We start from the raw sequence: 18,803 nt of genomic DNA on the forward strand, positions 1-18,803 counted from the left end.
CACATGACATTAAAAAATGTATATACATATTTTCAGCACATTGCAGTACTAAACAGCAACCCACTGTGAAGGAAATGGGGTTTACATATAAAAACGACACTGAATTACCTACATATGCAGGGCTAAATATAGGTGATTCTGTATCTAAATTAAAAACTCTTAATACTAATATTACTTCAAAAACCCAAGGCACAATAGGGGATATTTTTAAAGCCATTTACTTTCTTGATAGTAGAAAATAATATTCATTAAATGTTACAGAATTAGCAACATACTGTATAACTCAATAATTAATAGTAGTGTTCAGATATAATTTTTGAGTTGTTCATTTGTAGTTTTGTAACTTTAATAGAAGTTTTCTCCTTTTAGAAAAAAAAGGTGAAGCTTCAAAAATTGCCCCAGATGTATTTCATTCTTAAGCTCTTGAATAATGGACAACATGACAGTGCTGTAGTGTAATCCTAAAGTCTGCTCACACTCTGCCTCCATAAGGCACTAAAGCATTTCCAAAGGATTTAACTGAGAATCCATTATGTAAATAAACACTCTGCTTGGTCTAACCAAAAACTGGCATTACAGCCAGATTCATGGATTAATGTTAAGGGATGCCATTACTAAGAAAGGCCACTGTGTGAAAACCATGCTAACTGTGTGCCAATAACAAAAAAAAAAAAATCTATTAGAATTTTTTTACTGCACATTCAAGAGGGTAATATTGAAATATTAAATTATGTTCAATTAGTCTCATTTCAATTAGTTTGTAAATTATGTTTTAAAATGAGCACCACATCAGTTCTCTTTGTTAATAACAGACAGTTGCATCTATTACCTGTCTTGCATCTTTTCATATGTTGTACGTTGAAGCACAAACGGTTTTGAATCCACTTAAGTCTTGTTGAGTTGGTGGTATAGTGGATATAATGTCAATCAGTGGCTTTTTTGACATAAGTGATTCAAGACAAAGTAGAATTAGAGGTTTTGCACGTGAATCATTTAAAACTAGTTTAGTATTAAACTGGTAACCTGCAGTATTTTTGTTGCTTCCAAAACATTTGTGCCAAAATAACAGGAATGCAGTATATTTATTTAGGTTTTCTTTCTCTTTACAATTGTATCATGTGTTATTTAAAAGCCTATACTTTGTTTATGCGGAATAAGAAAAATAACATTATTTGATGCCCACTAGACTGTCAGTACAGTTCGATATTTTGCCTATTAGGTACATAAACTTAGGTTATTATATTAACAACTGGGTGATGTGTTTCAGTTCTCTACAGTTCTCAAAGTATACATACTAGGTCATGCTGCTATAGATAAACACAGGCATTCCTGGAGTTAATATGAAACTGACAGCAAATGTGAACATCTGAACACAAATCTCACTGTTCTTAAACAATGTGATGGATAAACCGACAGCCTTGTGGTGTGCTGGAACCCAATGACAGCTCTTATTGGTAAATACATACCTATATCTTAGTTACAAATTCTGAAACTTGTACAAATAATAAAAGGACTGGATTTTTATCTAATAAAATACTAAAACCCTGACGATGGTTACAGCAGCAATTTTAGGAAATGGTTTAACTAAAAAGTAGATGAACACTGACAATGCACTCAAAGTCCATCACAAGCAGTGGTAAAGTTCAGTAAACAGTTGGAATAACAATGTAATCTCTGTCAAGGTAAGTTGGCAAAACACTTGTGTGAACGCAGTTTTAGCACGTAGGGGAGGCAAAGCTCCAGCACAATACCTTTATTGCTGTTGAACAGTAGCACCAAGCTTTAGAGTCAGATGGGTGTCTGAAACAATGTATAGATACAAAGCAGCAATCATGAAAGGACAGGACTGGACCTCAGCATGGAGGACTGCATAGACTGATGTGTTCACAGCTTCTTCACTCATTTTTCTCCCCCATTTAATTTTTGGAGGCTGTCCAAAAATAATGCTGAATTAATAACACAAAATTTAATAAAAAACAACAACAATAAAAAACAACACATTCATTAGAAACTTAACTGTAAATGATGTCCTATTAATATGGGCTGCAACTAAAACAATGTTGTGCATCTTAATCATTCACTAAAGCCCTTGGGAATCAATACAAGCACACATGAACTCTATGCTTTTAAGGTTTAACTTCAAAGCAGTAACTCTGTTAATGCAAATAGTTTAAGTAACTATCCAATAAAACTGTTGCACCAAGTACAGTATAAACCTTGCAGAATATAGATTAGTTCGAAGCAGTGTATACAAACAAATAAAAACACTCACCCCAATTAGACTCTATCTTTCTGCAGTGTAACTTTTGTTCTAGGGCTTTAATCGATGGCACTTCAAAGGAGCTGGCAACACAGTAAACCTCATCAAACCTTGGTGTGGGAGCTGGTGGTCTTGGCTGAAAAGAAAGACGGTTCTATTTTAAATCTTTAAAGCATCGCTGTCACACAATCAGATGCTTAGAATCAGCCTTTTCATTAACTGCAGGATGAACTCAGCGAGTAAAAGAAAAAGGTCCTGTTATATTTATTGCTGCCCTGATTCAGGCTGCGTGAGCGCCCTGCTTTCTATTATGCATGCAGAAAAGCCCCAGCTGAATGAAACAGGGCATTAAAACATACATACTCGCAGTTTGCAAAATCTCCAGCTTTATTTTGAGGTACACAAAGGCCTTGTCAAGCAATTACCATTTATCACTTAATTCACACGCAAGGTTCGCTGTTCTGCTATTGTCACGTACTGTATGTGAAATAAAATGGGGAAAGAACGAGATTGTCTCTGAATTTGGTTTACAGCACTACTGATGCAGAGAATCTGGCTGTAGGTTAGCTAATATTTTGTGGGAAAACAAAAGAGGGTGTTTTTTTTTTTTTTGTTTTTTTTTAATAAGCATAAAGCCAAATATATTTATGATGGTTAGACACATCCTGGATATAAATCATACAGAAATAAAAAAATGAATGATTAAGCTGAGCTCAGATGTATTGACTCCTGCTGAGTCATGTGTTAAAACAAATGAGTTGAATGTGTTAAAACCGTACATGGTAGTGCTAACTGTAATTGTTCTTTATGTCATATTTGTTAAGCAAGCATATAGCAGATATCTTTCATCAATGATATAATTACTTAAAAAAAGTTAAATGTTTAAAATCATAAAGAATATGTAAAATGTGGGATCACTCATATCATTTTTTGGGATTAGCTTCATTTACATAATTACTAGTAACTGGATTAATGGTTTAGACCTCATCCATCGTATAAATTGAGGTTATATGATGGATGAGGTCTAAATCATTAATCCAGTTACTGTAATAGGGAAAAGTGTAAGGTACTGCACGCAGGAAATAAAAATGTGCATTATAAATATCATATGGGCGATACTGAAATTGAAGAAGACATGGGAGTTTTTGTTGACTCAGAAATGTCTTCATATAGAAAATGTGGGGAAGCTATAAAAAAGACCAACAAGATGTTTGGATATATTGTGAAAAGTGTTGAGTCAAGGGAAGTAATGTTAAAACTGTACAATGCATTAGTAGGACCTCATCTTGAATATTGTGTTCAGTTCTAGTCACCTCGTTACAAAAAGGATATTGCTGCTCTAGAAAGAGTGCAAAGAAAAGTGACCAGAATTATTCCGGGTTTAAAAGGTATATCATAATACTAAAAATAATAATAACATTAATAATAATATTAATAATAATAATAATAATATATGACAAAGTCATGTTCCAGGCCGCATCCCAAAATGAATAATATTGATCAAGCCATCAATGTACTAAAAAACAGAAAAGCGTGTTTTTGTTCTGGGCTTGGGTTTTTCCTTTCCGTACAAGCATAACCTATTAAAACTAAGTAGCTAGTTTTACTTTAATGTATGTCAATGCACATGGTGTCTCATGCAGAGATTGGTTTCTGACTAAAAATGAAAAGAATAATTGAACCAACCACTATCACAGGAGCGCCGTGGTAATAGATTTATATCCGCTGTTGTGCATTTTAAACAATGAATAAAACATCTTGGCCACTTACTGTTTTTTCCTTTAACTTCCTTGGCAGTCCAAAATTAACCTCTTCGAGAAACGCTATAGGGGCCAGACCTCGTCTTCCATTAGTCTTAAAAAAAAAAAAAAAAAAAAACACACACACATACTGTAAAAAAAAAAATCTGTATACAGTATGCCACTTCATATAAAGGTTAAAAAAATAAAATTAAATAACTTCTAACAACCTTTATGTACAAAATTGCAACAAGGACTTTGAATGAAAAACAAAGCTGAACCTTCCTATTGTGTCAGAGCTATATAACGTGGTCTGTTACTCCCCTGCTGTGTTTGATTTATTATGCCAGAGAAATGCCAGTGGGACCCATTAGGTGACTAGGCTTCTTATGGTTTTCATTTTTCTTGCCAGTAACTATGTGCATTTCAGATCCTCATAGCTTAGAATTAATTTGTATTCTACAGTACATAGTGCTTTATGGCAGGGGGAGGGTTCAGAAGAAGTTTATCTGTCTTGCTTAATAAACAAATCAGCTGAACATAAGAAACACAAGAATTAATCCACGATTCTAAACACTTCATTTTCGTTATCTATTCCTGCCATGTGCAATGGTTCTAGTGCTTGTTCTATTACGGAAATACACTGATAGTTAATAAGCACAGTGAATAATGTAATATTTTTTTGCAATGACAGTTTGTTTATCCAAACTTTGAATAGCCTATATGGAAATCTGGCTAATGATATTCTGTAATAATGTTATTTTAACTTCTCCACATCAGGAGCTACCCTCGTTTAAAGTCTGGGTGAGTAAACTGGGGTATCTACATGATTCCTAGCAGCATCTGTCTAAAAGTTACAATGTGTTTTATTGGCTTAAGAGTTCCATTATTATTATAAGAGCTACTTTTAATAGGTGGACAATATTTTGTATGCAAGGTGTTTATCTACATTCATGAAATCAGAAAGCCAGTCTGACTTGCAATGATAAAACTTTGTATAGGTCTAATTCAATTCTGGCAGATAAACATATTTTATATGAGACATCAGCAACTCTAGCGGCAGCAGTTTCAAGATAAATTGTATTTGAACAATCCTATAATTGCAGTAAACTGTAGGTATATATGGAAAAATATTTTTTAAAGTTTCAGAGGGTTACACATATTTACCAGTGTCGGTTCTGGGACTATATGCTCGGAGGTCTAGGATTAATCATATTTGATCTGTGCGCACAAGCTGTATTTCCATCCAGTATGCATTATGAAAAATAAAACTATATGATATATAATTACATTTTTATTGCTTTTTATGTTAATCGCTGCAAATTAATAAAAAATGCCAGGGGTCCCCCGAGTGGCTCATCCAGTTAAATGCTGCCGCTGGGAACGCAGGATGAGTCACACAGCCAGTTCGCATCTGGGCTGTGCAAAGAGGCCGAACTTTGCTGGGGACCCAGAGGGGGCATCACGTTGGCTCTGACACTCCCGGGATGAGGAATAGGAAACCGGCAGGGACTCTTTCTCCTCATCAAGCACAACAGAACCAACGCAGGACTTCCCTTACCAAGACTTTGTGACCATGGCAAAAGTCATCTTTTTGATGGGCGGCACCTTGGTGAGGGGCGGAATTACGAGTATGTAAATTCCAGCCACTGGAGTCAAGTGAAGGATAAGGACACGTGTCGGTTGGGGATTGGTGTTCCACTGACTACAGAGGCGGGACATTACATACTAAAGGGAACGTACTACTGTGTTCGGGGTTGGTCCGAAAGTAAAATAGGAGGAGTAACGGGTGGAGGGAGAGACTGGTTTTGTGCAGCGGGATTTTTTGAAATACTAACATTTCTTTTGTCTTTTTTTTGTTTATGTATGGTTCACCACGAAGACAATTAAAGACGAGTCATCACGGTTTGTTTTGGATTTCACCCCTGCACTCCTTCCCTCACACCATTTTGTTTTTTTTTTGTTATTTAATCCTTTTTTGTTGTGTATAGAAAATAAAAATAAATTATTTTATTTCTGTACACATAAATTACTGTCTGGACATTCCATTTAATACACTCTCGCCTCACACGTGGTGTCAGAAGTGAAAATGGATCCAGCTACAGTTTTGACAATGTTTAGGGAGCAGGAGGAGAAGCGAGAGGAGAGAGAGACACGGCACCAGGAACAGCTCGCCCAGTTCTTTGGACAGCTGGTGGAAAAACTATCAATATCAACATCAGAGAGAGCGGTTGCCCGGATGTTTGCAGCTCAGCCTAATCTTCAGAAGATGACCTCGGAAGATGATCCCGAGGCTTTCTTGATTACGTTTGAGAGAGTGGCAGAGGCTGCAGAGTGGCCTAGGGAACACTGGGCCATGAAATTGGCACCCTGCCTGACAGGGGAAGCTCAGGCAGCGTATCGAGCCCTGACGGCCACGAATGCAGGGGACTATGTTAAAGTTAAAGAAGCCATTCTCTCACGCCTCGGGATCACGGAGGAAACATACCGGCGCCGTTTTCGGGAATACCAGCTGTCCAAGGGGATGCGGCCCCGGGTTGCGGGACAATATCTTTTAGATCAGTGCACCCGGTGGCTGCGGCCAGAAGAACATACACCCCAAGAACTGGTGCAGAAAATAGTTATAGAACAGTTTGCGTCTATACTACCGCCAGGGAATCGAGAGTGGATTAAGAGGAATAGACCTACCACTCTCGAGGATGCCCTCCTCCTGGCGGAGGCCTACGAAGACGCAAACGAAGGTGCCGGGTCAGACCCCACTCCTGCCCCTAAACTAACTCGGACCAACCAACCAATGAAGCCCAGAGGGGGTAACCGGACCTTCAGACCATGGAGGTCGAGGTTAGCCCCATCCTGGGCGAGAGAGAATCCCCCTAACCTGCCGGTCGCGGACTCGCAGGACAGATTAACTCCGTTGATGCCTCCTAACCAAGTGTGCTACCAATGTAATGAGCCTGGACACATTGCCAGGAATTGTCCAGTAATAAAGGTGGACCTGGCGACAAGATCCTGGTCAGCAGTAACAGGTAGGAACACTGGGGAATGTCGGGAGGGCCCTTATCAGTTAAGAGTACAGGTCGGGGGAAAGAGTACTTACGCATTTGCGGACTCTGGGTGTGCACAAACATTGATTCGGCAAGCTCTCTTGGATGGGGTAGCCTGGGAGCCACAGGGTAAAGTGGCTATCTCCTGTATTCATGGAGAAACTCGGGTTTATCCCACCACTAAAGTTAGACTTATTGTAGGTGATTATTCAGCTTGCGTTAAAGTGGCTGTAGCGCAATGTTTACCATACCCTGTTCTCCTGGGAAGAGACTGGCCGTTTTTTGATCGTATTTTAGGTCGGGAAATGGTCTTAGTTTCTACCAGGGGACAATTAAAGCAACAGGAGAAAACAATTGGCGAGATTTTTCCGTTGCAATCCGACCTGTTTAACCCTAAAATCCGCCCAAGAAAAACAAAAAGAGAGCGTCGGGTGGAAAAATATGAGGGAACTCTGAGACGACAAGGGGAGGGGTCTGACACAAAAGTAAACCAATCGCTGAAACGGCAAGGAAAGGGAGTAGGTATTCAGTGTAACCGGGGCTGCGAGGTTACTGAGGTGGAAGGTCATGTAATAAAAGACACTCCTCTCTGTGTACCTAACCATTGGGACCGAGATATTGACTTGGGATATGAACAACAAAATGATCCCACGTTACAGTATGCTTGGAAACGGGTTAGATATATCGAGGGGAAGGATATGCAGGAAGGACAACCGGTGGTATTTCCGCATTTTTCTGTATCTGGGCACTTATTATATAGAATAACCCGGGCTCCCGGGACGGGACAGCTCGTAAAACAGTTATTGGTTCCTAGGCCTTTTCAGTCAGAAGTCATGAGATTGGCGCATGACATTCCATTTTCAGGTCATTTGGGAACTGAAAAGACTCAGGAACGAATTCTGGCCCGGTTTTTTTGGCCTGGGGTTTATGGTCTTGTGCGGAAGTATGTATCGGAGTGTCCTGAATGTCAATTAGCTGCCCCTAAGTCAGTTCGCCCCGCACCTCTGGTTCCACTTCCAATTATTGGGGTACCGTTTGAAAGGATTGGTGTAGATTTAGTAGGCCCTCTGGAGGGAACAGAGTCAGGATATCGGTATATTTTAGTAGTAGTGGACTACGCAACGAGATATCCAGAAGCTGTTCCCTTACGCTCTATGAATGCAATAGCTGTAGCGAATGAATTGGTAAAAATATTCTCTAGGGTGGGAATCCCGAAAGAAATTCTCACTGATCAGGGCACTAATTTTATGTCAGACTGTATTCAGCAACTATATAAATTATTGAAAATTCGTTCAATTAGAACCTCAGTTTTTCATCCTCAAACGGATGGGCTTGTTGAACGATTTAATCAGACTTTGAAAAATATGTTGCGCCGCTTTGTAGATCAAGAAAAACGCAATTGGGCTAAACTGCTTCCCTACTTGCTCTTTGCAGTTCGCGAGGTACCACAATCCTCAACGGGGTTTTCCCCGTTTGAGCTCTTGTACGGTCGGCAGCCGCGGGGTATCTTGGATCTCATAAGAGAAGGCTGGGAAGAACAGTCAAAGGAGTCTAAAAATGTAGTAAAATACGTGTTGCAGTTACGCGATCGCTTAGAATTAGTCGGTCGATTGGCACATGACAATCTCAAAGCGGCACAGCAGAAGCAGCAACAAAGCTACAATAAAAATGCAAGAATTCGGAACTTTCGACCTGGAGATAAAGTGTTGTTATTGTTGCCCTCATCGGAATCTAAGTTGTTTGCTAAATGGCAGGGTCCCTTTCAGGTTATTCGAGCAATTGGTAAAGTCAATTATGAGATCCGACAGCCTGGGCGTCGGAAAGAAAGTCAAATTTATCATGTTAATCTCCTGAAACCGTGGAAAGAACGGGAAGTCCATTTTATATCTCCTGTACAGGAGGGAGAGGATTTTGGACCCTCAATTGAGTCAGAGTCAGCAATTGAGGTCCCGATGGGGGAACAATTAACTCCTGATCAGCGTGAAGAGGTAAGCAATCTAATTAAAATGTTCAGTGATGTGTTTTCTAACGTGCCTGGAAGAACGCATTTGATCGAACATGCTATTATCACTCCGCCAGGTCTAAGAGTTAGACAGAGACCGTATCGCATTCCAGAGAGTCGGAGAGATTCTGTTCGAAGGGAGGTGGAGTGTATGTTGAAACTTGGGGTAATTGAACCTTCCCGAAGTGAGTGGTGTAGCCCAATAGTACCAATAGACAAGCCAGATGGGTCACTACGATTATGTATCGATTTTAGGAGGGTGAATGCTATCTCCAAGTTTGATGCATATCCCATGCCTCGAGTAGATGAACTCTTAGACAAACTGGGGCAAGCTCGGTTTATTTCAACTCTGGATCTGACGAAAGGATATTGGCAAATTCCATTAACGAAAGCCTCTCGTGAGAAAACGGCATTTTCAACCCCAGAGGGTCTTTTTCAATTTTGTACTATGCCGTTCGGACTTCATGGAGCGCCTGCTACTTTTCAGAGACTAATGGACAGGGTTTTACAACCTCATCGAGAGTATGCAGCTGCGTATATCGATGATGTAGTCATTTATAGTTCTTCCTGGAGAGAACATTTGACTAGATTAGAAGCCGTCTTACAGTCTCTGAGGAGGGCGGGGCTCACAGCGAACATGGCAAAGTGCGCTATTGGAAAAGAAGAAACTAAATATTTAGGTTTCATAATGGGTAAGGGTAGAGTGAAACCGTTGGTTTCAAAAGTCCAGGCTTTGTTGGATTCACCGGTACCTACCACGAAAACCCAGGTGAGATCACTGTTAGGGTTGGCTGGTTATTACCGCCGCTTTATTCCACACTTTTCCACTATAGCCGCCCCTCTCACTGATCTCACTAAAAAGAACGCTCCAAATAAAATTAAGTGGAGTGCAGAGTGTCAGACAGCCTTTGAATCTATTAAAACTAATTTGAGTCAGGCCCCAGCATTAATAAGCCCGGATTTCAGCCGAGAGTTCGTCCTGCAGACAGATGCATCGCAGACTGGTCTGGGGGCGGTTCTGTCCCAGGAGAGAGATGGTGTAGAACACCCGATACTATACATCAGTCGGAAGTTACTGCCCAGAGAACAGAGGTATTCGGTAGTGGAGAAAGAATGCCTGGCAGTGAAATGGGCAGTGGAATCTTTAAAATACTATCTTCTGGGACGACCCTTTGTACTCATCACAGATCACGCTTCTTTAAAGTGGTTAGACACGATGAAGGATTCAAACGCTAGGATTACGCGGTGGTACCTGGCGCTCCAACCCTTCGCCTTTCAAATAAGGTATCGTGCGGGTAAGTTACATCAAAATGCTGATTTTGTTTTCCCTGGGAGGGAGGGAAAAGGGAAGGGTTAGAGGTTTCCGAGTGTTCCTTCGGCTCCACTCTGAGGGGTGGGATATGTGATGAGTCAAAGGGTTTTCGGTCTGTGATTCAGCCTCCCGACAGTAGATGGCATCAAACCAACTCGGGACTTCCCTTACCAAGATCTCGTGACCATGGCAAAAGTCATCTTTTGAGGGGCGGCACCTTGGTGAGGGGCGGAAGTACGAGTATGTAAATTCCAGCCACTGGAGTCAAGTGAAGGATAAGGACACTTGTCGGTTGGGGATTGGTGTTCCACTGACTACAGAGGCGGGACATTACATACTAAAGGGAACGTACTACTGTGTTCGGGGTTGGTCCGAAAGTAAAAGTAGGAGGAGTAACGGGTGAAGGGAGAGACTGGTTTTGTGCAGCGGGTTTTTTTTGAAATACTAACATTTCTTTTGTCTTTTTTTTGTTTATGGTCACGACGAAGACAAATTAAAGACGTGTCATCAGTTTGTTTTGGATTTCACCCCTGCACTCCTTCCCTCACACCATTTTGTTTTTTTGTTTGTTATTTAATCCTTTTGTTGTGTATAGAAAATAAAAATAAATTATTTTATTTCTGTACACATAAATTAATGTCTGGACATTCCATTTAATACACTCTCGCCTCACCGTGTCATCCCCATATACCGAAAATTGTACTCCATAATGTTTATTACGTCCATCTAGTAGTGTCAGACGTGGTCCTTCCCAACCGGCTCCATCCAATGCCGGCAAAGCTGCATGCCTAATATAATACTGTGCAGTGTGCAATGCTTTACTGTCAAAATCTTCCAAAAGACACTGAGCACAAACAAAGCTACCTTTGTGATGTCATAACGGGGAAACATCCAAACTGAATGTGTACTGTAATTGCTAGTCCCAACACATAATGGAAATAAAATGTCTCAGAGGGAGCCTGAACTGCTTTCTGACAGTTTGATAATGGGACTAAGAGTAAAATGCCTTGCCAACTTGATGCACTTACAATGGAGTTGGGAAATGTCCAATCACAATATAAAGCCATTCTGGTATGTAGTAGTAAAACCAAAGGGAAAAGTAATTTCTCATAGGTTCTACTGTTTTGTTTCTCAATTACTGAATACCCATGGGTTAGTCTGAGTAGAAGAAAAGTTGATTTTGACATCCATCAAACTGTACCATATTCACCAACAAGAGAGCAGATATTGATATTGAGCTGATCATTCGATTGTACCAAGTTGCAAGAAATACAGAACTCACAAAAAAATGACAGTAAGACTGGTACACAGGCTACAAGAAAAAGATGAATACTAATAATTGGAGTACTACAAATTATTGCAAACCTTAAATAAAAAAATTTTAAAAAACACCAAAAAACAAAAAACAACTGTACAATTTCAAAACAATGTACTATTTTCAAGACTGTTTACTTGATTAATTATTGTACCTTTAATACTGTCCTTATTTTTACATTTGGAGGTTTGTAATTATTGAGTCATTTTTTTTTTTAAGGTGCTTATAGAGTTCAGAAGATGTTCCTTAATTCTAGTTGCCAGCCACACTGTAGCTTTTGGTTTTGCCATTGCGCTGAACTGAAAACACATGCTGTGCTTGCTTTGTTGCTTTCATTCACTGCTGTTATTCACAGAAGCTTGAAAACCTTGGACACTTGTTGGATTACCGGAGTGAGGAACCGAGGACTGGCCATTAATCTGTGAAAGCTAAGAAGCGGTGAGAGGAAACCCACCGCAGTACCACAACGAAACCCAGTGCTTCCTTTGTTGTTATTTATTTTAGCAGTTTTGTTTACTGGAGTTTACCATTGCTGGTATTCCAGGGGGTTTTCTTGTTTATTTTTTGCAATACTAGACTCGTTTATTGGCTGACGTGGGGCACGTATAATTGTCAGCTACTCTGGATCAGATTTCCTTTTGTATTGTTGGAAATACACAGTAGGCATTCACTAGATCGCAGTGGCTCTTAATAATATAAAGACAATTGGGCTCATCTGGTTTCTATTACTTATCATTTCTGAACTCAGGTCAAAGCACTTTAGCAGAGACTATATCAATAGCTGAGTAATTGCAATAAGTACCACATCATAAAAAATCATTTCCGTCAACAAAACCTATGGAATTGTAATCTGAAGCTACTTGCTGCTCTTTTTAATTTTCCATGTCAACATATACGTGTGTATTTCATTCAGCTGTACACATTCCCTATTGGAGAATATTTATATTCCTCCAATTAGTTTATTTGTACAGACACACAAGGAGTGCACACAATTGAGGGGGGGAGGGGGGGGGGGTTACATAATGTAAATATAATGTATTGAGAAACAAAATTATTAATTGTGTTTTAATTGTTATATTTTAATTAAACATATATGAATCTTTGACAGACAATGTTGGTTTTATAAATGCACTATTAAATGTCTTGAGACCCCAATATTAGCTTAAATTGCAGTCTAACATTGTAATATATAAGTCTGAGAACTTAAAAAAAAAAAAAAAATCTATGTGGTTTTATTAGAGGTCACTGCATATATTCATTTGTTCTATCAGTTTTATCCCCATTCTATGAATGAGATATAACTGTGTGCTCAATCACATCAGTAAATATATAGGATGCACAAATCCACAGTTACTTTTCAGGCACCCACGGAAGGCCTAATATACTGTGTGTGTGTGTGTGTGTATATATATGTGTGTGTATATATATATATATATATATATATATATATATATATATACACACACACACACACACACAGTGCCTATAGTAAGTATTCACCCCGCTTGAACGTTTTTGTTGTGGTTCTACCAAGTACTGACTCAGGGGGGTGAATACTTATCTAACCAAGACATTTCAGTTTTTTTGTTTTTTTTTCATTTTTTAATTGTTGTTTCACAATAAAAATTATTCTCTTGCCTCTTGAAAGTATTGAGTATGTTCTGTAAATCAAAGGAAAAAAAAATCCCATTTAAATGCATTAAGATTTCAGGTTGTAACACAACAAACTATGAAAACGTCCAAGGGGGGTGAATACTTACTATAGGCACTATATATATATATATATATATATATATATATATATATATATATATATATATATATATATATATATATATATATATATATATATATAATTCATGAGGGGGTGATGATCAAATTCAATTATTAGCCATTCCTTCTGTACACATATGTTATTTGCAGTGCACCCACCTCTGCATCACAGAAGCCATCCCGTCTGGGTTTTCCAAACACCCAGACTGTGTCCCCTTCCTTAAAGGCCAACTCTCGACTAGGATGAATGTTGGGGCTGTCTTTCAGGGGACTGTAACTGTAGATGGCAACAAACTGAAAGAAACATACAGATGAGAGTTAGATGTTAGTTAGAAGATACAAATACACAAGTGTAAAAATAAATAAACCTGATTGCTCCTTGCAGATTCATTGAATCACATCCTTCCATTCCTCTACAGTAGGTCACATGAATGAAGCCAGACATTGAAATCACATTTAGTTATAGTAAAAGTAGTGAATGGTTATTGTGCTTCACTTGCATAAACACAACTATAAGCACCTGCTACAGTATAACACTGTCAATAGAATGCAGACTTCCATAGACAGCCGATTCCATGTGATGAGTCTGCAAGGTGTTTAAACTGTTTTTGAGGGATGCATGACTATTTCTCAAATATGACTTTTAATTATTTCAGGGACCGTGGGCTATACAGATTATTCTGTTCTCCAAAATCATTACTTTCTTTCTCATAAAACATACGGTAGCACAGTGTTAGACAGAGGAACATGGGATTTTTTACATTATTTTAAAGTCCCTACGGTGACCAGGTGTGTAATCACAGAGCCGGAGGTGAAATGCCTTCATGTTCCAGTATGAAACCACCTAGCCACCCAGCACAGATCATATCCACTAGAAAGGGAGCCTCTGAACTTCATATGAACTGAATTACCAGTGCTGTGCTGACCAAAATCTCCACAGCTATATACTCTATCTGCTGCATCTCTGTGCAAGATAACTCAAAGCTATTATTTTAAATACAACAGAGACATTTGTTTTATTTTTCAATATTGTATTGTTATACGTAGTTACAGTGCAGATGTTGTTATACATAGTTACAGTGCAGACCTTTTTATTTGACCAGCATTTTCATCCCTGGATCAATATGGTAAAATCAACAACTGTTATGCAGTACAACGCTACACAAAATACTGTATACAATGCAGAATGCACGAACTGTAAACACAAACATACAGTAGTAAATTATTTTAATTCTTTGTGCTTTACATATATTTATAGATAAAAAAAAAAAAAAGTGATAGTGAATTTATACTTACCATAGATGGTTTAACACCTGCGTATTGTGAAAATGATGTGCACTGAAGAGGCTGGCTGACATTCTACAAATTAAAGTAAGGAAAACTTTGAAAGTAAAACACTTTGAAAATAGGTATTTTCTGGGCAGTCCATTAATACTTAATGGTTGCATTTAATATCTGATTAATATACAAACCACGTACAATGTCATCCATCATAATTGCAACTGTGTAACAATGACATTCTTTGAGAGTGTTAAATAAACCAACATGTATATTAAACTATGTTACTGATAAAACTGTATTTTATTGAACAAAAAATATATGTTCTTTAAATGTCTCATGAGTTAAATCTGTGGGAATAGGTGCAATTTGTGTACTTTAAATCCTACAGTTCAGACAGACGGTTGACTAACTGGACAAGACAATTGCAGGCAGTTTCTTTAAAAAGACAACTGGCTTAACCCAGAGAAAATGAACTTTCATAATTCTACAAGCCAGCCAGACTGCATGGAAGCCAACAGGCATATTTAGCATGGGCTGTCGGTGATCTTGTTACTTTGAGTGTTGTGTGAGGTAGTGTTTAGGAAACATACTGTACACACATAGCACATAAAGCATAGACTGTAAATTACAACAATCACAACATGAAATTGAAAAAATTGTAGGATAAATCTTAAGAAATCTGAAGAGGGTGAAACACTTAATGAAAGCTTATAACTCATGCTAAAACCTGCCCCCCCCCACCACCACCACCACCACACAGACACTTAATAAAACCCAGACTGTACCAGCAGACCTGCCATATTTTTATATGACCTTTAACTGACCAAATGCTGTTTTCAGTCACTTTCCTCTAAGCAAAGGTTACAGATGAGATGACAAATACTTTACTTTGTTAAGTGCAAAGTAAAGTATTTCTGTGTGAAAACTGTATTCCTTCCTATGAGGCTCACCTGCTGAGATCTGCCACTGCACTGTTGACCAAGCGAGTTACCGGGCTCCGCCGATGATAAAGCTCCCTCAGGGGACGCGCTGATGCTCTGAAAGTGACGGTGGACCTTTTCAGCAACCAGGCCATTGGCACCGAGCGTCTGAACGCTGACTTGAAATGGTAGAGACAGATCGAGGTTCTCCAACACAGCCTGAAAGACATATCCCCATAAGACTCGTGCTGGCTAGAAATCAATGAACACATGTGGGATTGCAAAGTTCAAGTAATAAATAAATAAATAAATAAATACCTCTAAATATTTAACTACCTGGGGAGGGGGTGGGGGGTGGGGGTTACTTTCCACCCAGGTTTGCAGCTGGATGGTGGTCACATATCAAAGGGCGCTCAGGGATTCAAACCCGAGTGTTATCTGGCTCGCAGCTCTTAACTTCTTACCACGTAGAACATAACTGTTTGTCCAGAACCAGTCAAATTAAAATGAAACACCTGAATCTACTGCACCAGCGACTTAATTAGCCTAATTCAAACATTGTGTGACTGCTGCAACCTGCTTATTGATCAGGAGGACTGGTTATCAACCGCTGCTTTTCCAGCCAAGGTAGTGCCTCGTTTCACCTGCCAAACCTAAGCAACTGATGGGACCATACTACTTTACGGGACACTAGGGGGCAGGCCCAGAGTAGCTAAGGGGAGCAGTATGAAGACATGAGGCTCTTAGTGCTACAACACTCATGTCAGACATGTACCTACCTTAGTACAGGCTGAGCTCATGACAGACTTGTGAAATTCCCCATCGACATATATCTATGAAACAGAAAACAAAGGGTTAAGAGGCTCATATTTAAGGAAAGCAGCTCCTCTTTTATCACACTGTCCCTGTAAACACTTATTTATTGCCTATTGAGATTTCAAATCCCCCTCTCCCATTATTATTCTCTACCCTCTGACAGGAGTTAGCTGGTTGGATAGGGGAGACTATGTTGGAAGTGTTTTTAACACAGCAAGGTGCCCTGAGCCAAGTTAAAAACAAAACAAAAAAATACAATAAATAATTATTGAATATATTACATTATAAACTGCTACAGCAATGGCTCAGTATAAAAACACATAAGGTTCTACCCTCTATCTGAATGATAAAATGCTGCTCCTGTTCAAGAGCCTTGTAAGAGATCAGCTGTACTCTAGCAGTTAGTAATAATCCATCACAGTGGGGCGGTGTGAACGTGGGCTCTGTGCGTGTGGATAGGAGGAATAGGATGATTCTTGCTGCTGCCTCAAGATCAGCACTGACCAGCACAAGCTGCATGATATCAAGTAGGTAATACAGCTTCACCTTGATGAATTGATGATTGGTTAACAGAGACCACCATCCTCTATGGGAATTAAAGAGAACTGTACATGACAGCATTTCCAATCAGGTCACACTCAAATAATATCAGTGAAAACATGAACGGAGTAGTTAAGTTGAATAAAGTGTAAACATAAGGGAAGAGGCCTTTTAAGTGCATGCTATAGTATTCTCTTGGCTCTAATTAGACATTTAATTAAACATAAATGATACACTATGAAAACAGAACATTCATTCTTATCATACATATATACAAAGAATATTGCTGCCTACCCTGTAACCATGAATGAAAGTTCCGTTGCTGCAACCTAGCTCGTCCACTGAAGGTCTCTCCCAACTTATCATCACACTGCTTTGCCCCACCGTCTTTATAATCTGGACTGAGCCAACCGGCGATGGGGGTTCTGTGTAGAGAAAGAAACGTCAAAGAATATCATGAGGAATTCCCTACTGTGGATACATGCATGGATACACTTCTAAGCTGAATTATTTATAAAGTTTGGTAGATTTACAAGGCAATTACAACTAAAACTACTCCAAAAACTCTGAACATTGTACAATAAACTAGCATCCTGTATAAAAAACAATATCCCTTATTACTGGAATCAGAGGCAAAACATCATCTAATTGTTTTGTGCAAGTTTAAGGGTCAATATAAAATAAGTACAACATTACCAGTCTGATAAATAAACACGACTATTGAATATCACAAAGACACAAAGACAGGGGGCATGTTCACACACCTCCTTGTGTGAAATCAGTACAAATCAAATTGAGCTTTAGCAACAGCTAGAGAAGATTACATTCTCACTGTACAAAATCATGGCTGGAATAGAGTGTTTAAGCTGTACATCTGTCTAGTCTTTTCACACTCTGCTATTATACAGCATGACAATCAGATTTATTTAGCTATTAAAAATATTCTAACCAAACAATCTTACCATTACATTACAGTGTTGCCTGGATGTTTTTTTTATGTATCTTAAAAATGAATTGATGTACATTGGTTTTATTAATTTAACTCACCAGTTTATTATGATAACAGTTATATGTTTCAGGCATTTGCTTTTTATCATGATACTGTATGTACAAACCCCATACAGAAAGTTAACTCTTTATGCCACGTCATATTAACATGTAAGTCAGAGTTTAAAGACATCGTACAAGTCTAAGGTATTGTATTTCATTTCTGGTACTGTTTTTACCTTGCTTTACTCTTATAGCTCTTTCCAGGAATACTTTACTGGACCCTGCCTCCTTAGCATCCTTCCCTTGGGTGTTGTTTAGTAATGACCAGTCTGACAAATTGCTCCTCATTGCTGGCGAGCGTGAGCAATTTGCATTCTCCCCAGAGAGCCACATGTCATCAAGTTCGACTTCTGCGTCACTCCTAGCTTGGTTGATACATCTTCCACTTGGCTCATTAATCTGACCCTTCACTTGGTCATCACTGTCTGGACTCTGCACGCCCCCCCTTGTCTGAGAGCAAATGGTGCAGCCAGGTTGTTCCAGTTCATTCTTGACCTGTGTTCTTGTGGGGAGGGATGTGCCATCTTGGACTAGAGAGGGGGTGGACAGAGTACTGCGGTCTGTCTCAGAATTGGATTCAGATGTAGCAGATGAGGTCACCTGAATTACAACCGGTAGAAGAAAACGTAATTTTTTTAGATATTTAATAGCTACAAATTTACATGGTGGTCTCCTGAGGTATTGGAGGACCACTTTCTTCAAAAGCCTCAAACAGAATGCACAGCTTTGCAGACTGAGTCTCCTTTTCGAC

General features: G+C 39.1%; 1 protein-coding gene across 1 annotated transcript in view; it reads right to left on the minus strand.

The window, feature by feature from the left end:
* Positions 1-18,803, minus strand: part of LOC121327933 (centromere-associated protein E-like) — a 40,761-nt gene continuing 21,958 nt past the window's right edge. Inside the window, exons 20-28 of the mRNA XM_041272333.1 lie at positions 18,229-18,652; positions 17,297-17,427; positions 16,426-16,479; positions 15,677-15,865; positions 14,742-14,804; positions 13,605-13,739; positions 4,031-4,114; positions 2,273-2,396; positions 1-1,930 (exon numbers count right to left, since the gene is read on the minus strand). Coding sequence (XP_041128267.1) covers positions 1,917-1,930; positions 2,273-2,396; positions 4,031-4,114; positions 13,605-13,739; positions 14,742-14,804; positions 15,677-15,865; positions 16,426-16,479; positions 17,297-17,427; positions 18,229-18,652 — 1,218 coding nt within the window. The 3' untranslated portion in view covers positions 1-1,916. The remainder of the gene's footprint in view (positions 1,931-2,272; positions 2,397-4,030; positions 4,115-13,604; positions 13,740-14,741; positions 14,805-15,676; positions 15,866-16,425; positions 16,480-17,296; positions 17,428-18,228; positions 18,653-18,803) is intronic.

This window comes from Polyodon spathula, chromosome 1 (genome assembly GCF_017654505.1).
Source record: "Polyodon spathula isolate WHYD16114869_AA chromosome 1, ASM1765450v1, whole genome shotgun sequence".
NCBI classification, from domain to species: domain Eukaryota; kingdom Metazoa; phylum Chordata; class Actinopteri; order Acipenseriformes; family Polyodontidae; genus Polyodon; species Polyodon spathula.